This window comes from Melospiza melodia, chromosome 10, assembly GCF_035770615.1.
Source record: "Melospiza melodia melodia isolate bMelMel2 chromosome 10, bMelMel2.pri, whole genome shotgun sequence".
Classification (NCBI taxonomy): Eukaryota; Metazoa; Chordata; class Aves; order Passeriformes; family Passerellidae; genus Melospiza; species Melospiza melodia.
Window position 1 is genome coordinate 25,878,335 of NC_086203.1, and position 14,575 is coordinate 25,892,909.

Here is a 14,575-nt window from a genome sequence, read left to right on the forward strand (position 1 = left end):
CACTCCAGGGTAACAGGGCTGGAGGTTGTGCCCAAATGACCTCAGGCTGCTGTCTTTTAACAGATCAGCTCCACAATTTACCATGCTATGTGCGTGTTTAGACCTTTAAGTGTCACTGAGTGCTAGCAATGATAACACACCTGTAAAACATCAACCTAAATGGCACCAAATCTATCTGTTTTAAGGAATGCCCTCTGTCTCCTTAGATCTGCACGTGACCTCTGCTTTGCAGCCCTCACTGTCACACAACTGTAAGGACTGTGAACTGTAGGCTCACTTTGTGCCAGCTTTTCATCCTTTTGTTTAACGATAAATATCTAATTTTTGATTATCTAAAAACTCAGTTCTAAACTCCATTAGATCAATTATTTTGAAGTCAGGATGTTGTGTGACACATCAGTTGCAGAAAAAGATTTGCGGGTAAATTCTGAATTACCTTAAACCCTTCCAGATTGATTCAGTTCATGTTCCTTCAGTAACAGATTTCTTTATAGATTCTGAAAAGTTCAGGGGCAAGAATAATTGGTGAATATCAAATTAACTGTCTCCAACAGCCAATAAATTAAGTGCTGAAATTGTTTTTATTCTGAACATTTAGATTTTAAGTAAAAGTTATGCCACATTTTATATCAAAACTAGTATATGGAGAGGAAGTGTTAAGAAGAGCAGTTGGATTAGTCTTTTAAGTTCAATTTTTCATATTTTCTGAAATAGTAGAGTTTCTGCTGCTTTTGTCCATCTCAGCCACAAGGGAGGTGTCCAAGATTTTCTGAAGTGATTTTGAAGAGCAGTCTCAATAGTGTCAGTTGCTATTGTGTCTGAAGTGCACTAGAAGTGGTCACAGCCAGTAACTATCAGCAAAAACCTCTATAAATCAGGCAGTTGCTGTTAACATAGAGATGGAAGGAGGAACAATATCAAACAAAGGCAAATCTATGTTTTGATTTGGTAAAGCACCAGTCTAAAATGGCTCAGTGTCAAGGGAACTGTTGGGTATCCACAAGCAAAACAGAAAGTACATATTTGGAAGTGTAGAGTTAATTAATTCTGAAGGGTCTAAAGGAATTTCATCTTTTGCAATGCCATTCTATCTTACAGTAGCATTCTTCCAGCACTATACTTTTAGGAATGAATGACTCCCATGAACTCCAGGTCTGGAGTGGTTGCATTCTCCTCCACAGCCAGCTCCTGGTGCCTTCCCAGAGGACCACGTGCACCTCCAGCAACCTGCAACAAATCCCCACAGCACCCACAACTGCCTTTAAGGATTTACTCATTTCAGAACGCAGAAAAAGCACCAGGTATGCTTGTTATATTTCTGGCTGTGAAACGTTTTTAGAGAGAGTAACTGGTAGGAGCCATGGCTGGTGAGGCAGAAAGAGCAGGACCACGAGATCGATCAGCCCAAGGAACATGCAATTGGAATTTGTTCCCTGACTCCGAGCTAATGGTGAGTGCCTGGGGAGACAAGCGTGGAGTGCCTGTCAATACTCCCCAAGCTCCAGCAATTTGCCGTCTGCAATGCCAGAGGTGACATCTCTGTGTTTAATAGCCCTCAATGGATTTCTCCCCAGAATTTATCTTGCTGTCTTTTGACCCCTGGAGACTTTTTTTATCAAGCTGTTACAAGTGCCTGGTAGAAAAATCTTTTAAAATGGGAAACGTGTATTGTGTGTCCTGTGTTGTGAGAAGAACATCTGAGCTGGCTGGGAGAGCACCATTTGCAGCCTTTTGTGCTGATGCAAACTGGGAACTTGTGTGTGGGTTTGGGCACTAATTGTGTCCTTGCAAAGATATATCTGCTATGGAAGAGTGTGGATAACTCCATGTGGCTACAAGGCAGGAAATACAGGCTACAGGAGATGCTGACGGGCAAAGTTAACTGGGATGTATCATTTTTCTAACTCCATTTACCTTTCTTATTAATTTTCTACTCAGGTTGGCTGAAAACAGTTCCCTGGCCCACCTACAATCAGGGTTTTTTTCCTATTTTTCTTTTGTGCTTCAGTAGTGTGTTGCAGCATTGGGATTATAAACACGGCTGGGGAATGTTTTAAATCCCCCAAATGGGGATTTGCAACATAAGTCTGGTGGAAACATTCCTGCTGAAACTGGGTTACATTAACCTTTACAAAGCATGGATATTGCTCATTTAATAGTCCAAGTCAACTGCTTGGTTACTGGTAAAAAATTCAGGAATTTTCTGTATCTTTTCCCCTCACTCCAGGGTGATATTTACCCCTGGATAAGTGTTGCTATGTCTTGTCAACTCCTTCATTTATTGGGTGATCAAAACCAATCTTTTGGAGGATTTTGGGTGACCCAGAAGTGATTCAGGAGAACTTTGGGCAGAGGGTTAAAATGCCCATAGCAGGATGGGCAAAGACCTCCATATGCAAATTTCCCTGGAGCAGAGTGGGAGCAGAGCCTGCAAAAATACATTTTAAAGAAAGAATAAGTTAATATGTACAAGGAAAAATGATATCTGACAAATAATTGATCAACATCCACAGGGAGCTGAGACATGCCAGCATTCCAAGCACAGCGGACTGAGAGCTTGCGGTGAAGGGCCACCCCCATTCAAGAGGAGTTAATGTGACATACAGCAGCCTTTGGGTCCAACAGGTGGCAGAGGTTGTTCCAAGTGAGGGTAGAACCTTTGATCTCCTCTGGGGTGGGGGACAAGGTCAGCAGATGGCTTTAAAAGGCAGCAGGTTGCTCCCAGAGGAGCCAGGGACGGAGAGGGACGGCGTCCGAGCCGGACAGGGAGCAGCCCAGTGGTCAGTGAGTGTTTGTGTGTGATGCTGTGCTGGGGCTGAGGGAATCTTGGCCCCATGGAGCCCTTGGATCAGCAGGTGAAGCTTCATTAGACTCAGGTTTGATTTTTCAAGGTGCTGTCATCTAGCAAGAAAACCCAGCCCCAACCACGTAAAATGAGCAGTGTAGAAAATTGCACAGTCCAAGAATGGCCCCAGTTGATCTGGGTTACTGAATGAAGGTTGTGATTGTATTTGTTGCTTCAATAAATCAAAGAAAGAGGATGGTAAATGTCAACTGGATTGAGATGTAAGGGCCTTGATTGTGCAAGAGACCTGGAATTCCTTTATTTCCAAGTTGTTGTTTGTAGCCTCAGAGAGATTCTTGAAGAGGGTTGAATGATAGTGAAGATCCAGAATACCTGTCTAAAGAATAAGCCTAAATAAACTATCAGGAATTAAGCAGAAGCCTGCAGGGAGTGGTAAGTGGAGAAATGGGATATCCAGAATTTTTAACTTCACAAAAAGGAAATTGGGACAAAGTGAGAGAGCTGACAAGTAAATTTGTGCCAGACAAAGACAACTCTTTCTTTAAAATGACAAAGTTGTGGTTAAGAGGTGTTAACAGAAGGGGCAATGCCTGTGGGAGAATGGTCCTGGGCCCTCCTTGGTGCTGATATCTCACAAACCTCAGGGCATGCCACAGGAGAAATGAGGGGAGACTGGGACTGTATCACATCACTGCCTGCTGGTTGCTGAGGCTATTAAACCCTCTAAAAATAATCCCAAATTTTATAATCTCAAAGTTAGATTCCCCTAAATCTTCCTCTGGAAGCCTTGTTTTAGAGTTGGAGAAGTAAGAGTCAGCTGGTGTGATTTTTAATTTTGACTGTACACTACATTTTCATTTAACTTTGGTTCCTCTCTTTGGTTTACTGTATTAATTTGCCTTGATATAGAAAAGCTTTACAATGATATGATACCATGGTCTGATTTTATGTTAATGTCTTCTCCATATATTTCTCATTAAACAAAAAAATCAAATTAAATGCACAAATATATTCATCATGTAAGACTTCTAAAGGTGGTGTATAATTAGTCACAGTTTTAGAATTGGTGGTAATAAAAAATAGCCTTTTAATCCTATTTATAATGTTCAGGTTTAACTTTTTTAAAGGACTATGAAAAAATTTGAATTTGAGGGGCCTGAGAATTTTGCATATCCTAAATTTGAATGGCAAACATAACGTTAAATAGGGAAACATGTCCTCACTCTAACCACCCCTTTATCAGTTTTATTTTGCCTAATTTCAGAAGCACTAGTATATGTCAGTATTTTTAGGAGCTTGATATTCTCCACAATATTTGAATGGCCTAAACTGGGTAGAATAACCATGAATGAAAGAAGCTGTGCAGTGAAATGCAATTTGATGAGTAATAAGATCTCTTAAACATCAACAGACAGGCATTTCAACATCACCACTATTACTTTTTAACTTGGGTTCTCCTTTTAAAATCTCACCCCACAGTAATGAAGTCGAGTTAATGTAGTTCTAAAAGAAAATTATTTCCCTTTATGGAAAGGCTTAGATGATGGGCTATAACAGACTCTGCATCAAAATGTTCCAGATACTGTGGGTACCTGTAAAGGGAAAAAAATGTTTCATGAATATCTATCAGAAAAGTTTATTAGCTAATATCAGAGCAAGAGAAACTTTGCAAGTACAATCTTGCTGATCCTGAAATTAAAACATAGCATCCTTCACAGTGTAATGCAGCATTTTCCTTATTATTTATAATTTCATTGTAAAAGACTTAGTTGGTCATCTCTTGATGTAGCAAAGAAATCTCAGGAAACCCAACATCTTGCAATCCTGGATATTATCCAGATAGAAATTAGAGTGGATTTATTAAATATTAGCATTTTGGGCTAATAATTTTTCCAGTTATAGTCAAGTTCCTCTCATGTCCAGTGAAATCCTTGTGAAGGGGTTGGAGCTGGATGACCTTTAAGCTCCCTTCCAACCCAAACCATTCTGGGATTGTGTGTAAATGGCAGTCAATCCTCTCGTGGGTCTCAGTGGATCAGTCCCTGTTAGACTGGCTCTGACCAGGGCTCCTCACCCACAGAGGCTGGGAGAGGATGCCCAGGGATGAGGGTGAGGATGGAGCAGGGGTGGAGATCCTCTTCCAGTCTGTAACCTCTCATCCTTTGAGGCGCTCTAGAGCACTGAAGATGGGTTTACATAAATTTCCTTCAATTAAAAATAAATGGAGATGAATGGTCTTGGTCTGTAGCAAAAAAAGAGAATGAAGAGAGGCTATGGCAAGAACAAAAATCAGTGATTATCTTTCAGTACAGGACAAAGTTTTCAATGGAGGTCTGACTATTTTGCAAAGGGATTCCAAAACTCATCTCTGATGTATCTGAAAGATTCACAGAAAAGAGATGCATGTTTTATTTATTTTTCTTTTTTATCCTCATTTTATTTTAATGACCAGGGAAAATGGGAAGAATGCAAATGAGTGAATGCCCTCTTTGATCTGGGCTGTTCCTGAGCATAATCTGCTAACCTGGCAGGCACCAGGGACGAGTGGAATTGCTGCCCATAAGCAGGAAGGAACCTCAGCCCCTTTGCAAGCAGTTTCTCAGTTTGGTTGTTGGTTTGAGGGAAGCAACAGCCAGAAGAGCCCTGTCCCCCTGCAGAACGGGGGAGCTGGGCCCACTCTGGGGCTGCTCACCTGCTGCTTGCACCATGGGGATTGTTCTTTCAAGCAGGAATTGCCTGAAATCATAAGGATTCCACCCACACTTGAAAAATACACAATAAAGGATTCATCCTGAAAAAGGTACAACCACAGCACTGGGTTCTCTCCAGAGGGACTGTGACAGGAGTGACCTCCAGGAGCCATCTCCCAAGGTGGGACACAGAGCCACAGGCTGGACGTGGCACAGAGCACAGAGTGAGTGACTTCACCTGGGACTGAGCTCTGCTCCTGGACATGGGGGCCATAGGAGCATTTTGAGGGTATGTATTTAAAATGCAGGTGGAAGAGCTGGACAGGGTTATTGCAGAGGGAAGGGTGGTCTTGGTTGTGCTAGAATTGAACAGTAGAACTGTTCAAAGGCAGCAAAAGGATTGAGGCTTCAAGAGCGGGTGATTCTCTGTACCTCTAAATCATTTTAATTTGCTTTAAAATGATGCCTGACCACATGTTATGAGCAATCTGTACAACACACCTCTCCTCTGCTCTGCAGGACACCGGCAAGCAGGGTTTGCTCTGGAACCTGCCCTGACCATGTCTCCTCCAGTGCTGTCAGAGCTGGGCTATGTCCCCCCCGACGGAGGATGGGGCTGGGCCGTGGTGTTTGGAGCCTCTATCTCCATTGGGTTTGCATTTACCTTCCCCAAAGCTTTCACAGTCTACTTTAAAGAGATCCAGGCTTTCTTCAACATCTCCTACAGCCAGATTGCCTGGACAACATCCATCATGTGTGCCACCACCTACGGAGGAGGTAAGTGAAGCAAGGCTGGATCTTCCTTTGGAAAGAGAAGATCTGAGCTCTACACCAAAAGGGGAGAATGCATTTCTTTGAGAAAGTTCCTGGGAAGCACTAACTCTAAGCCTGGCTTTCTGTTTCCTGATGATACATATTGGCAAAATTGAGAAAACCAGTAGTGCTGAGTTTTTTATTGCCAACATATATGAAGCCATCAATTATTATTTGATCAGAATCCTTGCTATGCGTGGGTGAGTGGAGGCTTGGAATTATTCGAGTCTGGGCAGTTAATTCAGTATATTTATTCTTTTGTTCTGTTCCTATTCTTGTCTTTCCTTTTGAAACAAAAAATGTGTGGCTTGTACTCATGATTGCAGAGAAACCACTGAAACTCAAACCCCAAGTTTTGCTGATGTACAGACACGATATATTTGCATGTATATCTTAAGGCAGCATTGAAATATGTTCTTCCCTAAATATGTTGCTAAAATCTTGCTTCAAATAAGTAAGGGATGATGTTTTAGACTTTTCTCTGTAGAATCTTTCTAAAAGAACAAATATATTCACTGGTTTCTTCAGATTAAAATGTTCACTGGGTACCTGTACCTTGGCTGCAAAAATTGGTGCTGTGGGAAGGTATCTACTGTCCTCATAAGGGAATCATCAGATGGGTGTTCCCTGAGGGATGTCTCCAGGTTATCAGTCTGCCACTTTGATGTGAGCAGCAGGTCAATCGTGCTGTTAATGGTTAGTGGAGATCAACTGGTTCAGGCTGCTGGTGCCTGTGAGGTGCAGCTGCTGGCAGGCATTGCTGGGCTCTCAGCAGATCCTGCTGGTTCTCGGCTGGTTTTGCAAGGGTGAAAGGTAAAAGGATTAACACTGGAGAACACAAGATTAGCCACCCAAGTGTGAGTGACCTCATACCTTCCCAAACCTGTATTCTCCCTAAAAAATTCTCTGACATTCTTTGGGGAAGACTATTACAAAAAATTTTGTAGGTGGAGGGATCTTCTTGGTACCCTCCAACCTTCAGGACAGGGTGCTTTGGAGGCTTCCTGTGTCACTCATTGCAAGATCAGGGGTACACTCTGGGCACAGAAGGCTCACCCTTTAGGAACTGGTTTTACATGGCAATAAAAAAGGAGCTGGTATGGGATAGATTAAGGTGAAAGGAGATGTGTGTGACCAGAGGGGTGTGAGGGATGACAGAGCCTCTTCAGGTGCGGCTGGAGTGGATCAGACTGTCAGTGAGGCAGAGTCCCTGGGCTCTTTGGGCTGTGCTTTCTGCTGCAGATGGACAGAAGGGTTCACCTCCAGGGGGAATAAATCCCTGGATTTAAAATCCTGGAAATAAAAGCAGCTCCCCTGAACACTGATTTCCCCCTGAAACAATGGCTGTGTGTCCTCTGGCTGCTGTTTGGCCCTGGTGGTTTTGTGTCAGGAGCTGGGAAGGGCTGACAGAGTGAGAGACGGAAGAGAGATTCATTTAGAGGGATTATTTCCTCAGGGTGGCTGCTCAGGGCCCTCTGGAAGCTGCAGGTCTGAAACTGAGCACCAGACCCTGCACATGTCTCAGAGTGGTGGAGATTTCTGTTTTTTTATTCTCCACATTCCCTGAGTGAGGGCCTTTGACATCTGGCTGGAAACAGAGGAGAGGACAGCAAGGGCACCGCTGGCTGTGGTATTGATGGGGGAAGAAGCCATCACAGTGTCAGATTTGTGGCTTTCATCACTGATCTTCCCATCTTTAAATACACTTTTCTGACACCATCCTGCTGCAGAGCTGTTATTATAAACCAGAACTGTGTGTGTAAGTGCCTGACTTTCCCAGATGCCACCTGTAACAACAGGAGGGTGCAGCACAAGCAGGAAAATATGAGATACTGTAGAGAAAGTCAACTTTTGCTTTTCAGCATTGTATTTATATTCACCCAGACTTTGGGCCAAGAGCTCAGTGCTGGTAAGGGGGTCTTGTCCCTGTCACAAACCCTGTGTTCATTGCTCTCAGAGCACCTTTCCTCTCTGGGGTTTGTCCCCCAGGCAGTACCTGCTGCCCTGCACCTCACTCAGCTTTTAAATCCCTGCAGCATCTGAAACAGATAATGGAAAAACATAAATCTGAGGAAAAAATCCCTGTGTACTCTTCTAGAATTAAGGGAGATCAAGTGTCTCATCTGTTTTTGAGCATGATTCATAATTCTAAACATTTCCCTGTCATGTTCTCATCTTTCAGTTTTGCTGCCAGTAACTGGTGTTGACATCTCCATAGATCTGAAGGCAACAGCATGCTAATAGCAACAGAAGAGGGAATGGCAATAATAACAGATTTAGGACTTTCATCTCAGGGAATAAATACCTTTGAGTGCATAAGTAATTGAATACTCAGTTTGATCTTCCTTTCAGCTATAGCAGCATAACTCTACAGCAATTCTGTAGCATCCAGTGGAGCTGCATGCTGTGGTTGGAGAAGGAGGAAAGCACCAACAAAGCCTGCCCAGAGTGGCTGGAAGAATGCAGGGGATCCCTTCAAACCCCAGATTTTATTTTACAGCATTCAGGAAAGCTGCAGCTATCTGTATAAAACATATATATATATATATATATATATATATATATATATATATATATATATATATATATATATATATGATTGAGATATATATATATACACACATAATAATGTATAATATATATAATATATATGTATTAAATATATTAGATATATATACATGAGATATACATATATATGTATATATAAAAAATATATATAATATATATATAAAAAACAGTTGTTTAGGACAGCCTGCACTAGAGTAAATAGTAAAAAAAACCCTTCAAGAAACATTGAGTATAATTTTTTGGGTAAAGCCTGGGCTGCACTGAGGTTATCAGGCATTTTGCCATCACCTTTAGTGGAGCCAGGATTTCATCTTTCAGCTGCTGAGTTTGACCAGCTGAACTGGAGCAATGGAAGCCTGGCAAATTTCAGCCTCAAGCATTTTGGGAAAAGTGGCTTTCCCAAAGGCGTTCAGGAATAGGAAGCAATGGAGTGCCCTGTAACAGGTGCCTCTTTGGAGCACATCTTACAGGGAGTCATTTCTGTGGAACTCAGGGGGCTCTTGGCCAGCCTGTAAACCTGGGATTACAGCAGGTTTGAGTAAACACTGCATCTGGACCAAAAAACCTCCTGGTTTTGTCCTTGTGGGGTAACGGGGATTGTACCCTTGTGGGGTACAATGTCAGAAGTTCAGCAAGTTCCTTAAGAACTCTGTGTAAGTCCTTGGAAGTTAATGCCAAAGCACTGTGCTGGTCTGCTGGACAATGGTCACCCAGAGGGGCATTCAGAGCCAGGAGCCTGCTGGGCTCACCCCCAGCAATCCTGAGAGTTGCACCAGCCTGTGTTGAGGGCACAGGGGTGTCACACAGCTCCTGTGATGTCTGCGCTCAGCTCCTCCCAGCTTTGTTTCTGTCTCTTGTTTCCACATCCCAGTGTTTTACTGAATTTGAAGGGTAATGAGGAGCTTCCTGGCTTTCCTCCACCCCATCAGGAGGAGCTGGTTGTGTTCCAAGGAGCTGCAGGCTGGATCCTGTTCTCCTGCCTCCCACCTGCTCTCCTGCCCTGCCCAGAGCTCGCTGGTGACCAGCACTGCGAGGTGCCAGCTGAGACTGGCTGCTGCTCACACCATGCCTGTCCTTGGAGCACATCAAAGGTGTCCTAAATGCATCAGCAAACAGCAGCTCCTGCTCCCAGAGCACTGCAGTCATAGAGAGAGATTTCCTGGGGAAACTCATGTTAAATAGAAACACCTTTGTGGAATTACAATTTTACTTGGTGAGGAACCAAAACCCACACCAAAGCCTCTTTATGATATTTTTCTGTACTTATAATTGACTATCCCTCCATCATCTTAAAACTTGGGTGATGTGGGGTTAATATCTTTGGAAAATACCTGGATTATGTAATGACTAGGAGTACTATGATCTGCAAACAATGGTGTTCCAGACACTGCTTGGAAACTGCTGTGACCTCCCCCTGTCCCCTGGTCACTGACCCCCAGTTCAGGCTCAGTCAGCATTGTGCAGTCCCAGGTTTTGCTGCTCTGGAGTGGGGCTCACTCTGCAGGGTGATCCTGTGGCATCTCTCCTCTCTCAGACACCATGAGGCTTTAATGAGATCTAAAACTCTCCAGCTTGGTGGAGAGTTATTCAGGCAGCCTTGAGGCAGCTGATCCTTTTTCTGTCCTGCTGACAGCAGCTTGGGAGTCTGCTGGGGACAGCAGTGGTTATCTGCTGCCAGATGTGCCACAGCTGCTCAGGGCCATGCCTTGGATGTGGTGCTGGTGGAGAGGTTGGATGTGCCACAATTCTCCAGATTAGTTTTGCCTGTCTAAGCTGCAGATCTTTGCTAACCTGGTCCTTTTTCACTGAAGGGAGTAAGGAAACCCTCACAAAAATACTCTCACCAGAAACCACAGGCAGGCTGGGTGGGTAAGGCAGGCTGGGGCAAGGTGGGATCCACACTGGTTTTACTTTGGCACACTAAGGAGTCTTTATTCATTAAGTGTTTACCTTGAGCAAAAATGTATGGACTCCTTATCCTGTGCTAAAACCTCACAGCAAGGACAAGGCTTGAGTGTGGACCTGGGTAGGCACAGGGTGGGGAAGGCAGAGGTTTCCCTCTGTCACCAGTAGAGTCCCCTTTATTTTCAGTACAGAGAGTGACCTGCTCTGCTCTGGCTAATGTGTAATTGTACCTTCAGCACAACCTCCTGCCCCAGCTGTTTGTTTGCCTGTCTTTGTGTGCACAATCTTAAATGCCTTCAGGCTCTGCATTCAGCAGTGTTTGGAAAAAAACCACAGTATTTCTCCTCATTTCAGCCATTTAGGATTTGGCATAGCCAGACTTATGCCATAAAAGTTAGTAGCTAAATTCTTGCTGCATCTCTGAGTACTTCAACCATGTTGTTTTTCCCTTTCTGTGCAATCATTTTCCAAATATAACAGAGAAAGATCCTTCTGGGATTAAAATGTAAATGAGACAAAGATGCAATAGCAAAGGAATAATTTGTTTTAATTCCCCAGTGAAAGCATTCCAGTTATTAGATCTAGATTAATTGTCACCATCTTTTTACCAACAAGAATGTTTTCATTTGAGCTGCTGATTAAACTCCTGCAACAAGGGAAAAACAGAAGAAGTGATGTTATTGCTTGGTTTATTCTGATTTCTCCAGGAAACCAGCACATCCTGCAGTGATGCCTCATGCACCTAGCTGGTTTGATGGCACAGACACAGGGCTGGGGATGTCTGAGAGGTTTCCTGGCTCTGGAGAATATGATTTCATGTCATGAATCCCTCTACTGTCTGTTACTAATATTGGGGTTTAGCAAAAAGCGAGTTTGATATTTCATAACTTTCTATTTCAACCTCTCCTTGACCCCCTTGTAAAACACATTGCTCAGTGAAAAACAAAGCCAGGAGGCTCTGCCATTGTCCCAGGTGGTTTTGGTGCCAGCACTGATGTCACCTGGCTCTGTGCAGTGTCACCTCATCACCAGGGATGAGGAGCTGGTGGCTCTGCCTGCAGCAGAACATCTCACACAGCAATAAAGAGGCTGCATGGAAATTAAAGGTTCCCTCCCCTCCCAAATAGCCAAGGAGATGCCAGGGGATGTGGCCTGACCAGGTCTGACCAACAGATGCCACTTGGAACGTGTTGGTTGGGTGCTGCCTGCACCCCTCCTGCTGCTCAGTGCCCCAGGAGCCACCAACCAGAGTTTGGTTCCCTTTAATTAAAAACCCAGGCATGGAAATATTAGTGGTAAATCCCTGAGTGCTGGAGTCCTGTGGCTAAACACAGAGGAATGTGTTTTATCAGCCTGGTCATGCTCAGGTGGGGAGAACACAAGGTACAAGGGCAATTCTGTGCTACTGGGGAGGGAAATGATGCTTTGTCCCCCAGCTGGCATTTTGTGGTGGCATCAGCTTGGAGTCCAGAGCAAAGAGTTTTGGTGATTTGAAATCTACTCTCGAGTTTTACTCTGTATCTGTATGGATTGATCCCTTGGAAAAAGTTAAGAATTTTATTAGGAGCACAAATAAATGGGCCTATTTTTTGAGGATGTGATGTCTCTCTCCTAGGACAGGTCACACAGGCAAATGCAGGGGATGTTCTTTAGAATGACACCCAATTTATGTGCCATTCCCTCCTGGAGAAGGGAATTCTCATCTTCCAGTGATGGTATCACATGGGTCCAGCCCTTTGGTTTTGCAGAAAATTGCTGTCTGTATTCTCATCCATTAATTCAGGAGCTCCATTTTAACTGGCTGTGGATTGGATTTCAGTGCTGCTGCACTTTATGAGCAAATGGAACATGACAATAGAGCAGGTTTAAGAAATGGGGTGTGCCATTAAAGGCCCTTTAAAGAAGTGCAGAGGTGCCTCTTCTGGCATTTACCAGATGCTGTTTTCAAGCAGCAGAGCTAGGTATGGATTTTTTTTTTGTAATGTGGAAGCAATTTCTAAAGTCTTTAATTGACTTCCAAATACTCAATGAAGGAAAAGCTCTGTTGGAGTTATAGAGTTGTAGCTCTTACCTTTGGCTGCTACAAACTGCTTTGCATAAAAGGCTTTGAATAAAATTATTTCCAAGTGCCAAAGTGGTTCACTGAAGACAAATAGAAATGTTTTTGTTTCTTGAGGGGGCCCAGAGGTTTTCCCCTGATCCTATTTTTTTTTCTTTTTCCAAGACAAGAAAAAAACAGTGGTTTGTCCTCACTGGTCACTTTTTTGGGGGAACTTAAGTGCTCCACTATATGGGTAAAGTGAAATGAGGCCCTGGCACAGGTTGCCCTGGGAAACTGTGGCTGCTCCATCTCTGGAAATGTTAAAGGCCAGGTTGGATGGGGCTTGGAATAACCTGGTTTGCTGGAAGGTGTCCCTGCCCATGCCAGGGGGATGCTCCCTGTCCTCCCAAGACATTCTGTGGTTCTATAATTTTAAATATTGTCCATCAAACCTTGGGCTTCAATAAGTAAAGGCTGTGAGATCATTTGATTAGAAAATCATGACCTGGGAAATGTCACAGAAAGCTTTGTGAAGATTGGAAGATGGGGGGAGAGGAAGAGTTTCAGATTCTGCTTTGCTCCTGTCCCCTTTTCCCTGCATGCCCCTCTTCTTTGAGCAGCCCTGGAGCACTGGGAATTACAATAGCAGGCACTTATTTACATGGAATACTGTGATAGGGAAATGAGTCATTTGGAAAGGTGTTTTGCAATTTTAATCATTTTTTTTGCTGCTTGCCAGCAAATTAAAAAACCTGCCCTCCAGGAAGTGTCTGCTGTCGGTGGATGAGAAAGCAGAGCCTGGTCCCCACATGGATGGGGAGCCCTGGCACAGGCAGCTGCTCTGAGAGCAGCCCAAGGCTCCCAAACTGCCAGGAAATCCTTTCTGACCTTTGAGCCCAGGTTTCCAGTGTCACTGCCACCCTCTGTCCTCAGGCTGTTCTGCTTTGCTTGTGATTCTCCTCAGAGCAGCAGCAGCAGTGCAAACACCGCCTTTAACATCTTTAGAAATCATTTGTTTGCCCCCAGAGTCACCTGCTGCAACTGGTTCCCTGCTCCAGTTCTGAGTTTGTGTGAAAATTTACCCAGAGGTGCCCTGCTGGGCTGGCTGCAGGGACCATTCTTTAGCACGACACACAAGGACACACAATTTAATAGTTCTGGAGGAGGAAATTCTCATCTTCCACCTGAGAGCTGATGCAGCTTCCATGGCTGAAGCTGTACCTGCTTCTCCATCCCTCTGCTCCCTGAGCTTTCCATCTGTCCTCCTACCTTCCCTGCTCCTGCTAAGTACGTGCCAAGCTCAATCTTAGGTGTGTTTATTCCATTTTGGCCTTATTTTTAATTTTTAATAGAACACTGAAACAACTGAATCCTGGTATCCTCACAGCCCATGAAGTTGGTCAGGGCTGTACCAAAATAAAACTCCCCAAGTCATCACGCCGTGACCCTGCAGCTGAGAGTAAAGGTTTCTGGTCGTTTTGAGTTTACTCAGTTTTATAGGAAGAAAGAAATGGCAGTAATAATACATTTTACAGTTGTGTTGTGAGGAGATTTCAAAGCTCCAGATTAACTGAGCCAGGTGAACTGCAGAGCAAGGCCCTGGTTTTTTCCCCCTCTCAGCTGATTCATGGTGCAAGCAGAAAAATAGGGCACACACAGGGCTGTTAGCTAAGGCAGGGGAAGGCAAGGTTGAGAAAGATAAAAGGTCTGTGGTGAAACTGCACCTTCCCAGCCAGAGCAAACACTGCTTAA

The 14,575-nt window shown here is 43.9% G+C and overlaps 1 protein-coding gene across 6 annotated transcripts in view; it reads left to right on the forward strand.

Annotated features, from left to right (window-relative positions):
- The first annotated feature begins 2,679 nt into the window (after window positions 1-2,679).
- LOC134422659 (monocarboxylate transporter 2-like) overlaps window positions 2,680-14,575 on the forward strand; it is a 37,834-nt gene continuing 25,938 nt past the window's right edge. The window contains exons 1-4 of one of the 6 annotated variants that reach the window (XM_063164981.1): window positions 2,680-2,780; window positions 3,115-3,238; window positions 5,259-5,785; window positions 6,016-6,273. In XM_063164981.1, the coding sequence (XP_063021051.1) occupies window positions 6,057-6,273 (217 nt within the window). In that variant the 5' untranslated portion in view covers window positions 2,680-2,780; window positions 3,115-3,238; window positions 5,259-5,785; window positions 6,016-6,056. Of the gene's footprint in view, window positions 2,877-3,114; window positions 3,239-5,258; window positions 5,786-6,015; window positions 6,274-14,575 lie in introns of all 6 variants that reach the window. The other 5 variants (XM_063164985.1, XM_063164987.1, XM_063164986.1 and 2 more) reach the window with 5 other exon arrangements.